Here is a 16341-nt window from a genome sequence, read left to right on the forward strand (position 1 = left end):
ATCCATGCTTTCAGGCCAGGAGAGCTAACCAGCCAGTTATTTCTGCCAACTAATATATTTCCCAAATTCATGTTTTAAGCAGACTAGCCACTTAATGTCCCCTTCCCCCCCACACACAGTTTTTATTGAGATGTAAGGGAGATGTACTGTTTGAGTTTTAGTTGTACAGTGCAGCTATTTTGTATATGTAACTATTGGCAAATGATTACAATAAGGTTCATTAACAGATCATCCCCTCACACAGTGCCAATCCTGTGTGTGTGTGTGTGTGTGTGTGTGTGTGTGAGAGAGAGAGAGAGAGAGAGAGAGAGAGAGAGAGAGAGAGAGAGACGTTTAAATCTGCTCTCTTAGCAATCTTCAAATGTACAACACAGTACAGTATTGTTAGCTATAGTCACCATGCAGTACATTACATCTAGCCACTTAGTGTTTGTACGGGAATGGTTTTTGACTCAACTATCATGACTACTCAAATGGACCTGCTCCAGGGCAGGTCTGTGAGATGTGCTACTCAAAGTTGGGTCAGCATTTGAGTACCTGAAAGGAAAAATGCCAGATAGATACAACTAGTAGGAAACTATGGAAGACATGCCAGGATGGGAATCCAACTTCTGCTTTGTGTTTTTAACCTATGTATTTCTTGGAATGAATCATGACAAAGGCTGAAAATATTAGAGGCAGGTTAAGTTGGTTTGCTAACCACTTAATGAAACACTTGTAGGAACTGCAGGTGCCTGAAGTGTAGAGCCAGACTCCGAAGGAAGGAGGATTAGAACCCATGAAAAAGCAGCAAATGAAAGAAGGCCGTGTTTGATCGAGTGCTAAATCAATTGCTATGCTCTGTGGGTGCTGGAGCAGGAGAGATGAACGTGAGGGGCAGTGGTTAGAAAGGACTCGGCCAAGTTCTGGAAGAGGACTTGGCTGGTCCGAGAGAGATGACAGTTTGTCCAATTTTCCTCATTCTCGCCTTCTGACAGGTCACATATCAGAGTTTTATTCACTTCACTGCATTAGAGCATTTAAAACACTGGGCACAAACTACATACTGGTTTATATCTTCTCTGTCATTATTTCACGCATATTAATTTCTCAAGAATAGGAATATTTGGGGGGCGCCTGGGTGGCTCAGTCGGTTAAGCGGCCAACTTCGGCTCAGGTCATGATCTCGCGGTCCGTGAGTTCGAGCCCCGCGTCGGGCTCTGTGCTGACAGCTCAGAGCCCGGAGCCTGCTTCAGATTCTGTCTCCCTCTCTCTCTGCCCCTCCCCTGCTCATGCTCTGTCTCTGTCTCAAAAATAAATAAAACATTAAAAAAAATTAAAAAAAAAAAAGAATAGGAATACTTGGTACCTGTACTGAACGCTTCGTATCTAGGCCATGTCACAGCTGACACACAGCATACTAATATGGGTGTATACCAGCGTCATGTGTGTGTGCCCAAGGTTTGGGGTGAGGAACCGATGGGTAAAAGAAACTTGAAGGATACCGCTGAGCAAGCCTGGGACTAGATCATAGAGATAGTAACTTTCTGTGGCAGAATGTTATCTTTTTTTTTTTTTAATTTTTTTTTAACGTTTTTATTTATTTTTGAGACAGAGAGAGACACAGCATGAATGGGGGAGGGGCAGAGAGAGAGGGAGACACAGAATCGAAAGCAGGCTCCAGGCTCCGAGCCATCAGCCCTGAGCCCGACGTGGGGCTCGAACTCACGGACAGTGAGATCGTGACCTGAGCTGAAGTCAGACGCCTAACCTACTGAGCCACCCAGGCGCCCCAGAATGTTATCTTCTTGAGACAGTGAAGGGAAGATCTAGTCAAACCTTCCATGTCTAATTAACTATGCTCAGGCACCTCAAAGGAGTGGCAACTGAAATGTCTGCAAGACCCTTATTTCTTTTGGCCTAGAAATCCAAAGTATAGGTGACATTCAGGACTAAAACTCTACAACCTATCTCCACACAGATTATTTCAGGCCAACTCACCCACTTGACTGTTTTGCTTAGTAGGTCTAAACTTTGCACTGAAACAGAGTTTGAGTTTTATGTCAGCATTCTTGTTGACCAAAGTAATTTTTTCTGGCGTGAAGGAAGCATCCACAGATACATCAGCGATACTCTGTGACCTGAAAGACATAAACGGAAACAGATATTTTCCTGCCAAGTGCACACGTGATAACCTTTACCTAGAGGACCCAGGGCCAGCATTATGTAATCATTCTCTGCATGATCTAAGCACTTTAGTGGTATTTCATATTTGAAAGCCCTAAAATAGCATCTAGGGATAATGTCTTTTGTGTTTTGTGACTGTATTGCCAGCCCAATCCACATTTAGTATTTGTTTAATGCATGCATGAGTGCAGGACATGAGTCTGCAACCTCTTTGCAAATAAATTTCCAAAGTCACGGTCCCTGTTGTGTTTTGCCAGCTGGAAGCAGTGATGTTTCCTCTTCCCACAAATGGAGGGGACAGAGCGGGTGGCAAGGTGGGGGTGGCAGGGCTGAGGAGGGTCTCCCTGTCGCCTCCCTTAATAGTTGCCACCGATTCTTGGATGTGTGGCTTATGACCATGATGGTGGCAACTAGCGTGACACCAGAAAGTGGCGGAGGCATCTCTCGGGCAGGGTGCTACACATTTCTGACTCTGGCACAGCCCTTTAGATATCTGAAGGGCTTTGCCATACACATGGCCTCATTTGCTCCTGTAACAGTCCTGTGAAACAGAACAAATATTGTCTCCCTTTTATTGGTGAAAAAGTCTGAAACAAAAGAGAAAACATTTGGTAACTTCTCACTTTACTGAGTAACAGTTAGCAAGTAAGAAATTAGAACCCATGGTCTCCTAGTTCCTCTGCCAGTAAAATTGTCAACTTCATCATAATGACTCTTTGTGTACACGCTCCAGTATTTACAAAGCAGCAAGCAGTAATGAGTAACTTCATTGTTTTGAAAAATACAAGAAGATGCAGAAATCATTTTTTTTTTTTAATTTCAGGAACCACCTGAAGGACTTGAGTCAATTGAAAAACTGACTTAATTAAAACTCATTAATCAGGTACCTATAAGGCCCCCTAGTAAGCAGTCATAAAATATCCAATAGCAAATGCAATGTGTCCTCAGACCTACAAGATCTAAAATGTCTATGTGAATGTTTTCTGTAAGTCAATCTCTTTCTTTAAGTAAATCTTTTATCCCAGTGTAGATGGTGCCACTGATTTAAAAACAAGTTTACAAAATCATTTCAAATTATTCTCAGGAAGTTACCCAGAAAATCCAGTCTCAGTACCTTGTAAGAATGTGACCAGAGAGGTGCCTGGGTGGCCCATTTAATTAAGCGTCTAACTCTTAGTTTTGGCTCAGGTCATAATCTGATCGTTTGTGGGTTTGAGCCCCATATCAGGTTCCACTGATAGCATGGGGCCTGCTTGGGATTCATTCTCTCTCTCTCTCTTTCAAAATAAATAAACTTAAAACAAAGTATTTAAAAATTAAAAAAAAAAAAAAAAACAAGAATGTGACCACAAAATGGCATGAACCTAGCTTGACTAATCATTTCAATAAACTGATCTGACGCCATGTATCTTGACTTGTTTGAAGAATCAAGTCCACCTTCAAAGAAAAAACTTTGGTCCTCACTGACTATATTAAAAGGGAGTGTCAGGGTATCTGGCTGGCTCACTGGTGGAGCGTACAACTCTTCATCTCAGGGTTGTGGGTTCGAATCTCACTTTGAGTGTAGAGATTACTTAAACAATGTAATCTTTAAAAAAAAAAAAAAAAGGAGTGTCATAGGATAGGAATAATCCAGCCTACCAAGGATGAAGCCCACCAAGATGGCTCAAGGGTGATGTTCACTGAAACATGATTTCTTATAAAATTAAAAAAAAAATAAGTCATGTGACTGTGTTATCATACCTTGTGTTTCTCTAGTAGCACACTACTCTTAACTGATTTTATTCAGTAAATATATTTTAAAATTTTTCAGTCTTAGATATCATCCAGGAGTTTTTTCCCCGCATTAAGTTTTCATTAGGATGATGCACTCAAAATAATGCATTTTGTCTTTTAAAAGCACAAGTGAAATATTGTAAATAGTTCAATAAAACTCTGAAACAACACATAGATATGTGATGTTTTTCTGTTCTTGAAGTATTTGGACTTTTAAAGCACATTTTTCAACAGAGACAAACGAATGAATGAAATATATTTTTGAGGACTCTTGATCAAATTCTTAATTTCCTTCTGATTCCAATCCCTGGCCAACCCCATATATTTATTTTTGTCCTTGAATCACATAGCCCTGGAATCCCTTATTGTTCCTCCCTGCTCTTCAACTCCTACCGAGGTCAATGGGAGGTCAGCTAAACCTAAATAATGGCTTCTTGTTTATGACTAATAATTTCAAAAGTTACTTCATAACCACATGAGAAATTACACTTTACTTGTGTGGTCTGAATGTTCGGTATTTTTTAGGGCATTCTCATGAGGTTTCCTTTCTGTGAGCTGAGGTAAGGCTATTTGAAAGATAATATTCAGTAATATCTTGGATACCATTTCAAAGCCTTTGTCTTTTCTATGTACTTTTTCTGCTCACCATATAGAGAAGAGGCACTTGATGGCAACATTAAGCAAATTTTTTTCCTCCCACGAGGAAAAACACATTTCTTCCTTTATATAAACTATGATCCATAAACATCCTAGAGTCTTTTATAATGCATGTGGTATTTCCACAATTCCTGCACAGCTACCTGCTGCTCTACTTAGCAGGTCATTTTTCAGTTAGCTAGTTTGTGTCTGGCTCTCCATGGACTCACCAGAGCTGAACCACTTGTCCAAAGGCACCAATGGACACATCAGTGATGGAATCCCCATTTAAATCACTGTAGCCATCCAAAGATCTCCCAAAGTACTGGAGATGGCTCCTAAAGGCTCCATCAGATCCCAAGATTTTCTGAAAGAGCAAGTTTGACATGAACTTATAATGCACAACAACTGAAGTAGAAAAAAGGAGCTTTTATACAGCACTGTTAGATTCTCTACATAGCCACTTCTCAGGTTGTTTTATTCTCCACAAAATTCCATTGGTTTTTCAATCACAGCCTTTCTCATTGGTTGATCATTCTCGCAGCCACGTCAAAGAACCAGCATGAATCTTTTAATATAAAAATCACAAAGCAAAAGGAGATGAGTGGATGGAGTGGGATTTGAAGGTTGTGATTGCTCTCTTAGCCCACTTCCTTCAGGACTTTACTGGAAAGTTGCCTGATCAATGAGGTCCTCTTGGTCGCCCTTTAGAATATCTGATAACTCCCATACCTAAACTTTAGAAATTTTTTTTTACACTCCCTATAATTTATGATGATCTGAACCACTTTATCTCATTTATTTTCCCTCAGTCTTGACAAAAACATAAGATCCACGAAGAGCAGAATTTTATCTGTCCTGTTCTTTATAGTATCTCCAGAACCTAGAACAGGTTCACTAAATAGTTGTTTGATGAATGAATAAAGTTCTAAAATAAGTGTTATAAATTGGATTGTCTGCATGGTTAGTCCCTAGCTCTCACAGGATGATACTCACATGTCAATACATCACCATGGAACTCACGGATTACCTGGGAATACTTCATGCGAATGGTGCCCTCATGACCATTGTAGATGTACACAGCTCCAGAGTTCTGATTTTCCAAAGGTGAACCAACTATTACATCATTAAAACCATCCATGTTGATATCTGAAAGAGCTGCAATGGCTGAACCAAACCGAGCATTTTCAACACCCTTAGGGCCTTCAAGGAACTGGTGCCAATTCAAAATGCCCTTGGAAAGGGGAAAAGGGGATGATTAAAGCAAAACCTTATAATTTTTATCATTACAATTCACAGCAAGTGATGCCCAAACCAATTTTTAAACTGTTAAAAGTAGACAATTTTGAATCTAGATTTCAAAATCCTCTACTTATGATGAGAATCATACCTAAGAATTCCAGCAAGTAAATTCATAGGATATGTGCTCATAGACCAAAGTGAAAGGAGGGAATTCTCTTTACGGTGACTGTACAACCTACATAAAACTATCCATACCTTTGGCTCCTTTTCCCCTAAACATTAGACTCTTCACCTGTTTCCAAACCTTTTGATTTAAAATTTGCTGATGAGGGGCGCCTGGGTGGCACAGTCGGTTAAACGTCCGACTTCAGCCAGGTCACGATCTCGCGGTCCGTGAGTTCGAGCCCCGCGTCAGGCTCTGGGCTGATGGCTCAGAGCCTGGAGCCTGTTTCCGATTCTGTGTCTCCCTCTCTCTCTGCCCCTCCCCCGTTCATGCTCTGTCTCTCTCTGTCCCAAAAATAAATAAACGTTGAAAAAAAATTAAAAAAAAATTTGCTGATGAAAATATACTAGTATCTTAAATAAAATTAAGGTGGAGACACAAAAAATCACAGTATCTTAATTTAGACCTTTACTTAAGAATTACTGAAGAGTGGCATAACTATAATGGGATAGGAAGTCAAAAATGAGACAGTTAGGTTCTGGTCCAAGGTGGCAACCCTGAACTCACTTCCTCCATGGAACATACCAAATTACACCTATTAAAAGGATAATTCCTCCTGAAAAAGAACTGAGGGCTGACTGAACAGTTACTGAACAACCAAAGATAGAAAAAATGGCAAGAGAACAACAAGAGAGATGGGAGCACAGTAACAAAGGCAAACTGATGCAGTGGGAATGCATAGTACTGAGCGACCAGGAACAGATTCCTCTATTCTTGGCACAGAAAATAAGCCACAGTTCATAAGAGCAATTAGCATAGAAGATGTGGTATGCATGTGTGTGTGTGTGTGTGTGTGTGTGTGTGTGTGTGTACATACACATGTATATGTACATGTACCTGTATATGTATAATACGTATACATGTATATGTATATGTATAATGGAATACTACTCTGATCAAAAAGAATGAAATCTTGCCATTTGCAACACCATCGATGGAACTAGAATGTATTATCCTAAGCAAAGTAAGTCAGGCAGAAAGACAAATACCATATGATTCCACTCATTTGCAGAATTTAACAAACAAAACAGATTAACATAGGGGAAGGGAAGGAAAAACAAGGTAAGAATAGAGAGGGAGGCAAACCGTAAGATACTCTTAACTACAGAGGACAAGCTGAAGGTTGCTGGAGGGGAGGTGGGTGGGGGATGTCTAAATGGGTGATGGGTAGTAAGGAGGGCACTTGTTGGGATGAGCACTGGGTGTTATATGTAAGAGATGAATCACTAAATTCTACTCCTCAAACATTATATTATATGTTAACTAACTTGGATTTAAATAAAATTAAAAAGAAAAATAAAAGCAATCAGCATATAAAATAGACAACACTAGAACTCTGCCACATGGTGGAGGCAGTTTTAAAAGGGCCAAGGAGTGGTAGCGACACTCTCTTCCCTTCTATCTTAGAAGCACAGACTGGAGCAGGGTCCAAACACCCTAATTAGTGGGTTCAGATGCCATAACAGGCAGCTCTCAATACTATTAAAAAATTTTTTTTTAATGTTTATTTTTGACAGCGAGACTAAGAGTGCATGTGCCCGAGTTGGGGAGGGGTAGAGAAAGAGAAGGGGCACAGAATCCGGAGTAGGCTCCAGGCTCTGAGCTGTCAGCACAGAGCCCAACATGGGGCTCATACTTGGGAATGCTGAAATCGTGACCTAGACCGAAGTCAGACACATAACCAACTGAGCCACCCAGGTGCCCCATGGTCTCAACACTATAAATGGCAGGTCTGGTCATCACAGGGAGCTTGCCACCTCAGCAAGCCCAGGGTCTGCAAGCCCACACCAGCTTCTGCGGTACCAGGACACAGAAAATAAGCTGTGGAATTTTAGGGCTCCCTTTGTTTTTGTTTTAAATTTAATGAAAAAAAAAACAAGTTTTTATTTTTAGTTTTTTAAAGTTTAAAAGAGTAACTAGCATATACCGTCCAGCTCCAGCCAGCCAGCAAAAGTCACCAAGCACACACAGTCTGCACAAGCGGACACCATACACAAGTACCATTCACCATCCTTCAAGTTCAGGAGCAATAGCCATTCTCCCTAATCCTCAGAAACAAAGTCAAGCAAAATGCAGAGACAGAGGAATACATTCCAAAAGAAAGAAGGAAAAACCGTAGAGAAAGAACTAAATGAAACAGATAAGCGACATGGTGGATAAAGAATTTAATGATTGTGAAGATACTGGGCTGGAAAAAAACGTGGAAGATCTCAGTGCGACTTTCAATTTTTTTTTTTTGGGGGGGACAGAGAGAGACAGAGCATGAACGGGGGAGGGGCAGAGAGAGAGGGAGACACAGAATCGGAAACAGGCTCCAGGCTCTGAGCCATCAGCCCAGAGCCTGACGCGGGGCTTGAACTCACGGACCGCGAGATCGTGACCTGGCTGAAGTCAGACGCTTAACCGACTGCGCCACCCAGGCGCCCCTCAGTGCGACTTTCAATGAAGACATGGAAAATATTAAAAAGAGCTAGAGTTGAAGAATATAATAACTGAAATAAAAACACACTAGAGGGAATCGACTGTTTATTAGAAGATGCAGAATATACCAGCAACCTGGATGACAGGGTAATGGAGAGTATACAAGTTGAACAGCAAAAAGAAAAAGGAATTTTTAAAATCATGATAGATTAAGAGAGCTTGTGGACAACATCAAGCAAACATTCATATTATAGGGGGTCGGAGGGGGAGGGGGAGGGGGAGGAGAAGGAGGAGAAGGAGGAGAAGGAGGAGAAGGAGGAGGAGAAGAGAGAAGTGTATAGAAAACTTATTTGAAGAAATAAAAACTGAAAACTTCCTTAACCTAGGGAAGGAAATAGACATCAAAGTCCACAACAAGTTCCAAACAAGATGAACCCAAGGAGGTCCACACCATGGCATATAATAATTGAAATGTCAAAAAGTTACAGATAAAGAGACAATGTTAAAAGCAGCAAGAGAGAAACAAGAAGTTACTTAGAAGGGAAAAATCTATAAGACTCTCAGCTTATTTTTTCAGCAGAAACTTTGCAGGCCAGAAGGGAGTGGTATGATATATTCAAAGTGCTGAAAGGAAAAAACCTGCCACCAAGAATAATCTACTAGGCAGGATTATCATTCAGATTTGAAGGACAAAGAGTTTCCCAGACAAATGAAAGATAATGGGAGTTCATCACCAGTATACCAGCCTTACAAGAAATATTAGAGGTACTTCTTTAAGTGGAAAAGAAATGGCCATAATTAGGCCTAAGAAAATAGTGAATAAAAAGATGTACAATATGACAACATATACATAGAATGTGGAGAAGGGAGTAAAAAGGGAAGAGAAGGGGAAATAGAAAAAGGTTTTGCCATCCCCCTTTAGAATGTGTATGAACTTAAATGACCATCAAATTAATGCAGACTGCTATCTACTTATGATGTTATGGTAACCACAAACCCAAAACTTATCATACATACAGAAAAAGAAAGCTAACACTATAGAAACTCACCAATCACAAAGAGAATGCGAAGAAAAAAGGAGAACAATAAAACAACCAGAAAAATTTAAAAATGACAAAAAGTACATACCTGTCAATAATCACTTTAAATGTAAATGACCTAAATACTCCAGCCAAAAGACATAGGGTGACAGAGTGAATAAACAAAACAAAAGCAAACAAACAAGACTCATCTATATGCTGCCTATAAGAGATTCACCTCAGACCTAAAGACACATTCAGACTGAAAATGAAAGGATAGAAAAAATATTCACCATGCAAGTGGAAGTGAAAAAAAAAAAGCCAGGTAGCAATACAATAGGCTTCAAAAAAAAAAGACCATAATAAGAGACAAGGCATTCCATAATAATTAAAGGATCAATCCAACAAGAGGATACAACGATTGTAAATATCTACACACCCAAAACTGGAGCACCCAAATATATAAAGCAAATATAAATGGACATAAAGAGAGAAATGGATGGTAATACAATAATAGTAGGGGACTTTAATATCCCACTTACATCAATGGATAGATCATCCAGACAGAAAAAACAATAAGGACAGTGTCTTTGAATGTCACATTGGACTAAATGCACATAACAGATATATACAGAACATTCCAACCCCAAATGATAGAATACACATTATTTTCAAGTGCACACAGAAGATTCTGTAGAATAAATCACGTTAGGCCATAAAACAAGCCTCAATAAATTTAAGAAGATTGAAATCATACCATGCATCTTTTCTGATCACAATAGTATGAAACTAAAATAAATCACAAGAAAAAAAAACTGGAAAAAAAACACATGGACACTACACAACATGATACCAAAAAACCAATGGGTCAATAAAGCAAAGAAAAAAAAAAACATGGAGATGACTGAAAATAAAAACACGATGGTCCAAATTCTTTGGGATGCAGCAAAAGCAGCTCCAAGAGGGGTGTATACAGTGATATAGACCTGTGTCAAGAAATCAGAAAAAGCTCAAACAAACAATATAACCTTACACTAAAGGAACTAGAGAAAGAAGAACAAACAAAAACAAAAGGTGAGTAGAAGAAAAGAAATAAAAATCAGAGAAGAAATAAATGGCATAGGCAAAAAATAAATAAATAAACTGAGTTGGTTCTTTAAAATGGTAACCAAAATTGACAAACCTTTAGCCAGATTCATCAAGAAAAAAAAAGGACCCAAATAAGAAATGAGAGAAAGTAACAACTGACACCACAAAAATATAAAGGATTATAAAAAATTATAGACCTACAAACTAGGCAACCTAGAGGAAATTGGTAAATTCCTAGAAACATACAATATTTCAAAACTGAACCAGGGAGAAAAAGAAAATATGAACAGACCCATTATAAGTAACAAAACTGAACTGGTCAAAAAAATGCCAAAAAATAAAAAAATCCAGGACCAGATGGATGCACAGGGTAATTCTACCAGCCACTTAACGAAGAGTTAATACCTATTCTCCTCAAACTATTCCAAACAATGGAAAAGGAAGGAAAGCTTCCAAATAAATTCTACAAGGCCAGTATTACCCTGATACCAAAACCAGACAAAGACCCCACAAAAATAAAACTATAGGCTAATATTCCTGATGAACATAGATGCAAAAGTCCTCAGAAAAATATTAGTGAATTAGCAACAATACATTAAAAAGACCATTCACCACAATCAGGTATGATTTATTACAGGAATGCAAGGATGATTCAATATTTACAAATCAATCAATGTCATAAACAACACCAATAAAATGAAGAATAAAAATCATGGTCATCTCAAAAGATGCAGAAAAAGCATGTGACAAGATTCAACATCAATTCAAGATAAAAACTCTCAAAGTGGAGTTAGAGGGAAGACACTTCAACATCATAAAGGCCATATATGAAAAACCCACAATAATATCATACTCAATGGTGAAAAACAGAGTTTTCCCCTCTAAGGTCAGGAACAGGATAAGGATGTTCACTCTCATCATTTTTATTCAATATAATACTAGAAGTCCTAGCCACATCAATCAGACCAAAAAAGAAATAAGAGGCATCTATGGGGGTAAAGAAGAAATTAAATTGTCACTATATGCAGACAACATGATACTATATAGAGAAAATCCTAAAGACTACACCAAAAAACTACTGGGAGCAATAAATTCAGTAAAGTGGCGGGATGAAAAATTAATACCCAGAAATCAGTAGCATTTCTATATACTAACAATGAAGCTGCAGAAAGACATTAAAATGTCATTTACAACTGCACCAGAAATAAAATATCTAGGAATTAACTTAACCAAAGAAGTGAAAGACATATACTCCAATCAGTATAAAGCACTGATGAAAGAAACTAAACACAACACGAACCAATGGAAACACATTCCATCATGCTCATATTAATATTGTTAAAATGTCCATACCACTCAAAGCAATCTACGCACTGAATGCAATCCCTATCAAAATACCAACAGCATTTCTCACAAACTAGAACAAATAATACTAAAATGTGTATAGAACTACAGAAGACCCTGAATAGCCAAAGCAATCTTAAGAATGAAGCTGGAGACTTCACAATTCCAGGTTTCAAGATATACTACAAAACCATAGCAATAAAAACAGTATGGTACTGGCACAGAAATAGACACACAGATCAATGGAACAGGTTAGAGACTCCAGAAATAAACCCACAATTATATGGTCAATTAATCTATGAAAAAGGAGGCAAGAAGAGACTGTGGGGGAAAGACAGCAGTACTAGGAAAAGTGGACAGCTACATGTTAAAGAATGAAACTGGACAATTTTCTTACACTGTACACAAAAATAAACTCAAAATGGATTAAATACCTAAATGTGAGACCTGAAACCATAAAAATCATGGAGGACGATACAGGCAGTAATTTCTCTGATGTCAGCAATAGCAACATTTTTCTAGATACGTCTCCTGAGGCAAGGAAAACAAATGCAAAAATAAACTATTGAGACTACACCAAAAATAAAAAGGCTTCTGCACAGCAAAGGAAATCATTGACAAAACAAAAAAACAACCTACCGAATGGGAGAAGATATCTACAAATGAAAGATCCAATAAAGGATTAATAGTCAAAATATATAAAGAACTTCTACAACACCAAAAAAACCCAAACAATCCAATTTAAAAATGGACAGAGAACCTGAATAAACATTTTCCCAAAGAAAACATAGATGGCTGACTCATGACAAGATGCTCAACCTCACTCATCATCAGGGAAATGCAAATAAAAACCACAATGAGATATCAACTGACATCAGTTAGAATGGCTAAAATAAAAATGACAAGAAATAACAAGCGTTTGCAAGGATGTGGAGAAAAAGGAGCGCTCTTGCGCACTGGTTGGTAGTATGGTAAATTGGTGTAGCCACTGTGGAAAACAATGTGCAGTTTCCTCGAAAAATTAAAAATAGAAATACCATATGGTTCAATAATTCCACTATTGGATATTTGCCCAAAGAAAGCAAAGACTTACTTGAAAAGATATATGCACTCCTATATTTATTGCAGCATTATTTACAACAGCCAAGATATGGGAACAACTTAAGTATCCATCAATAGACAAATGAATAAAGAAAATGTGCCCACATATGTGTATTACACAACCATAAAAAAGGAGGAGATTGTGCCATTTGAGATAACATGAATGGAACTGGAAGGTATTATGCTAAGTGAAATAAGTCAGAGAAAGACAAATACCATATGATTCCACTCATAAGTGGAATCTAAAAAAAAAAAAGTAAATGAATAAATAAAAAGCAGAATCAGACCCATAAATACAAAGAACAAACTGGTGGTTGCCAGAGGGGCAGGGGGTAGGATTGGGCAAAATAGGTGAAAGGGAGAGGGAGATACAGGCTTCCAGTTATGTAATGAATAAATCACAGGAATAAAAGTCACAGCATAAGGAATATAGTGAATGATATTATAATGTAAAAGGACAGATGGTAGCTACATTTGTGATGAACATAGCGGGATGGGACGTGTAAACTTGTCAGATCACTTTGTTATATACCTGAAACTAATGTAACATGGTGTGTCAACTATACTCAGAAAAAAAAAAAAAAAAAAGAAAATGAGATTGTTAATGTCACATTATAAAAAAAAATAAGTCTGCCTAAAATTTTTTTTCTTGTAAAAGATAGGTTTTTTTTTTTCCAGATTTTGAAATCAAGAATGGAAATAATTCATGACTTCACAAGAGAGCAATGCTCCTCATCCATGAAACGGGGTCAGTGTTGATTCTTTCTTCTCTATAATAATCTTATGGAAATCACTTTGTTATGAAGATTGACAAAGTATTATGAGATCTTCTCATCTTCAACAATGATAATTCAGAATATTTGACAGGAAACATTTAAGAAACTAGGGTTTTGTTAAATTTTTAAACAATTATATTTGCCCCTCCCTTATTGAATATTCAATTACACATCTTTAAATGCTTTAGAACTGTTTTAATTGCTTCTGAGAGCTAATGTTTACATTAATTTAAATAAGTAAGGTAGGACACACTACCACAAAAGCAAAGCATAATATTTATTATATTAACATCAGCTTCTCTTTTTTCCATCCTTTCTCTAATTTTCTAGGTCAACTTGTGCTTTTAATTTTGGTTTTCTTTTCAGTTCCGAGTTCATTATACTTCTGGGCATGGACTTAGAGAGCATAGTCCAGTTAGTGTATGCTAAGTTTTATGTGCAAGGACTAAAAATTCCAAGAGCTGGGTATACGCATACCTAACTGCTACACTAAGCAACAGAATTTGACAAACTAATGTAGAAAACATCCAGGATTATATGAAAGTTTGCAAAGTTCCTGGTACAATTTGACTTTTTCACTGTAAAATGTGAACAGGATAGTTCTGTTACTATGATCTCTTCACAGTAAAGAAGAATAATTGAATGAGATACTTAGGAAATACACAGACATTTGTGTGTGCATGTACATACATTTCAAAAATGAGGTGCATTTATATAAGGATTTCATTTGTACAGTATAGATTCAAAGACCCCTCATGGAAAATGGCAGTGCACTATACATGTAGCTCTTTCTCTACAGGTTATGCTTTTTGATGTGATTTTTAAAATTTTAATGGTGACATCCTCAAAATGATGAAATATAAACTATACTACATATGAAAGTGATAATTCAAGGGGCGCCTGGGTGGGTCAGGAAGTTAAGCGTCCAACTCTTGATTTCGGCTCAGGTCATGACCTCATGGTTCTGGAGTTTGAGCCCTGCATCAAGCTGTGCAGAGCCTGCTTGGGATTCTCTCCCTCCCTCCCTTCCTCTCTCTTGAAAAAGAGAAAATGATCATTCACTGATTCTTCTGCAAAAATGCAGATTAATTTTTTATGTACCAATATTAAAGCAAATTCAACTGAATCAGTTTAATACTTTTTTTTTTTTACCTTTGTGATAGTAAACAGGTAGACTCTTCCTTCCTCTTTCTTTAAGTCATTCATGTACATCGGTGCACCCACCAAGAGCACATCTGTAATGGTGTCTTTATTCACATCAACTGAACACAGCACACTACCAAAATAGGAGCCAATCTGTAAGGATAAAGCATATTAACCTTAGGATTCTTATGACTCATATACTCTTAATGTTATACTGAACTTTCATTTACTCATTCAACAAACAGAAATAGAGCACTTACTACCTGTAAGGTACTAGAAACATTTAGATAACAGTCCCTTCTCTCAGGTTGTATCATGATGTAACACTTGGTTCTTAAACCTTAGTGTGCACACAAATCACCAAGAAAGACTCTGAATGGGTGCAATCTAGAAAACGGTATGTTAAATAAGTACCCCCGGTGTTTCTGGTGCTGGTGGGTCAAAGACCACATTTAAAAGAGAAACATTTAGGAGGTTTGTGATGTGTGTCATAGAGAAATGCAGGAGGGGGAAGAGGGAGTTGGGACAAATGACTTTGCCTGCCTGTGCAGTTAAGTAGGTTGTAATAGAGGCAATGGCCAAATGCTGTGTGATCAGAGTGCAGGTGTCAGGAAGGCTCAGAAAGATTAAGTGTTATATAAACGGCATCTTAAAAAACAAGGAATTTTCTAGGTGGAGAAGAGTGGGCAGGCATGTGTGATGTAAGTGTCTGTAGCATGATCTTGCACAAGAGACAAGTTCGCAGATACATCAGGACAGGGGAGCAGGTGGAGATACAATGAAATAAGAGAGGCTGGGAATCCGAATGCTCATTGCACGCCTATGTGAATACCTCTTAAGGATTTGGCAATGAACAAGAAAGGATTCATCCTATAACACGGTCATTGTTTTTCCTCACAATAAAAGCACGGTTCTTTAAAATATTAAAGAGAGCAAAGTATGTGGCCATAGCTGGTTTGTGGTCAAGGAAGTCAAAGACTCAGGTTCTCTTACTCCTGGAAAATCCATAGACAGTAGGATCACACTTAATTCCAGAAAAGGGAAAACTAAATAGCTGGTTTCTCTAACTCCAGGAAGGAAAATTTGTTGTCAGAGATCAGGGTTGCCTATTTCAAATATGTGCCAAGCCCATGGGTTACAGCTGCTTGGTGAGGAAATAGGAATCTATTCAGCTGGCCTTTGTTCTAGTCAGACATGACTGGGAGTCATCACAGGTTCTGACTATCAAACTGTCATGTTGAGAAGAAAGTGGTGGAAAAGAGAGTTGCTTTAATTTTAGAAACATCAAAGCCACAGGACACCTTGACAGGCCCAGATAGAGTAGCCCAGTCTTGACAACGCTATCCTGCTCCCGTCTTCTCACTTTTCCTCCAGACCATTGACTCTTCGCAAGAGCTTGCCAACA

The 16341-nt window shown here is 38.2% G+C and overlaps 1 protein-coding gene across 1 annotated transcript in view; it reads right to left on the reverse strand.

The window, feature by feature from the left end:
• Nucleotides 1-16341, reverse strand: part of ITGA2 (integrin subunit alpha 2) — a 109972-nt gene that overhangs the window by 26900 nt on the left and 66731 nt on the right. The window contains exons 13-16 of the mRNA XM_045037280.1: nucleotides 14946-15089; nucleotides 5609-5812; nucleotides 4809-4945; nucleotides 1981-2120 (exon numbers count right to left, since the gene is read on the reverse strand). Of these exons, the coding sequence (XP_044893215.1) occupies nucleotides 1981-2120; nucleotides 4809-4945; nucleotides 5609-5812; nucleotides 14946-15089 (625 nt within the window). The remainder of the gene's footprint in view (nucleotides 1-1980; nucleotides 2121-4808; nucleotides 4946-5608; nucleotides 5813-14945; nucleotides 15090-16341) is intronic.

Source organism: Felis catus, chromosome A1 (assembly GCF_018350175.1).
Source record: "Felis catus isolate Fca126 chromosome A1, F.catus_Fca126_mat1.0, whole genome shotgun sequence".
Taxonomy (NCBI): Eukaryota; Metazoa; Chordata; class Mammalia; order Carnivora; family Felidae; genus Felis; species Felis catus.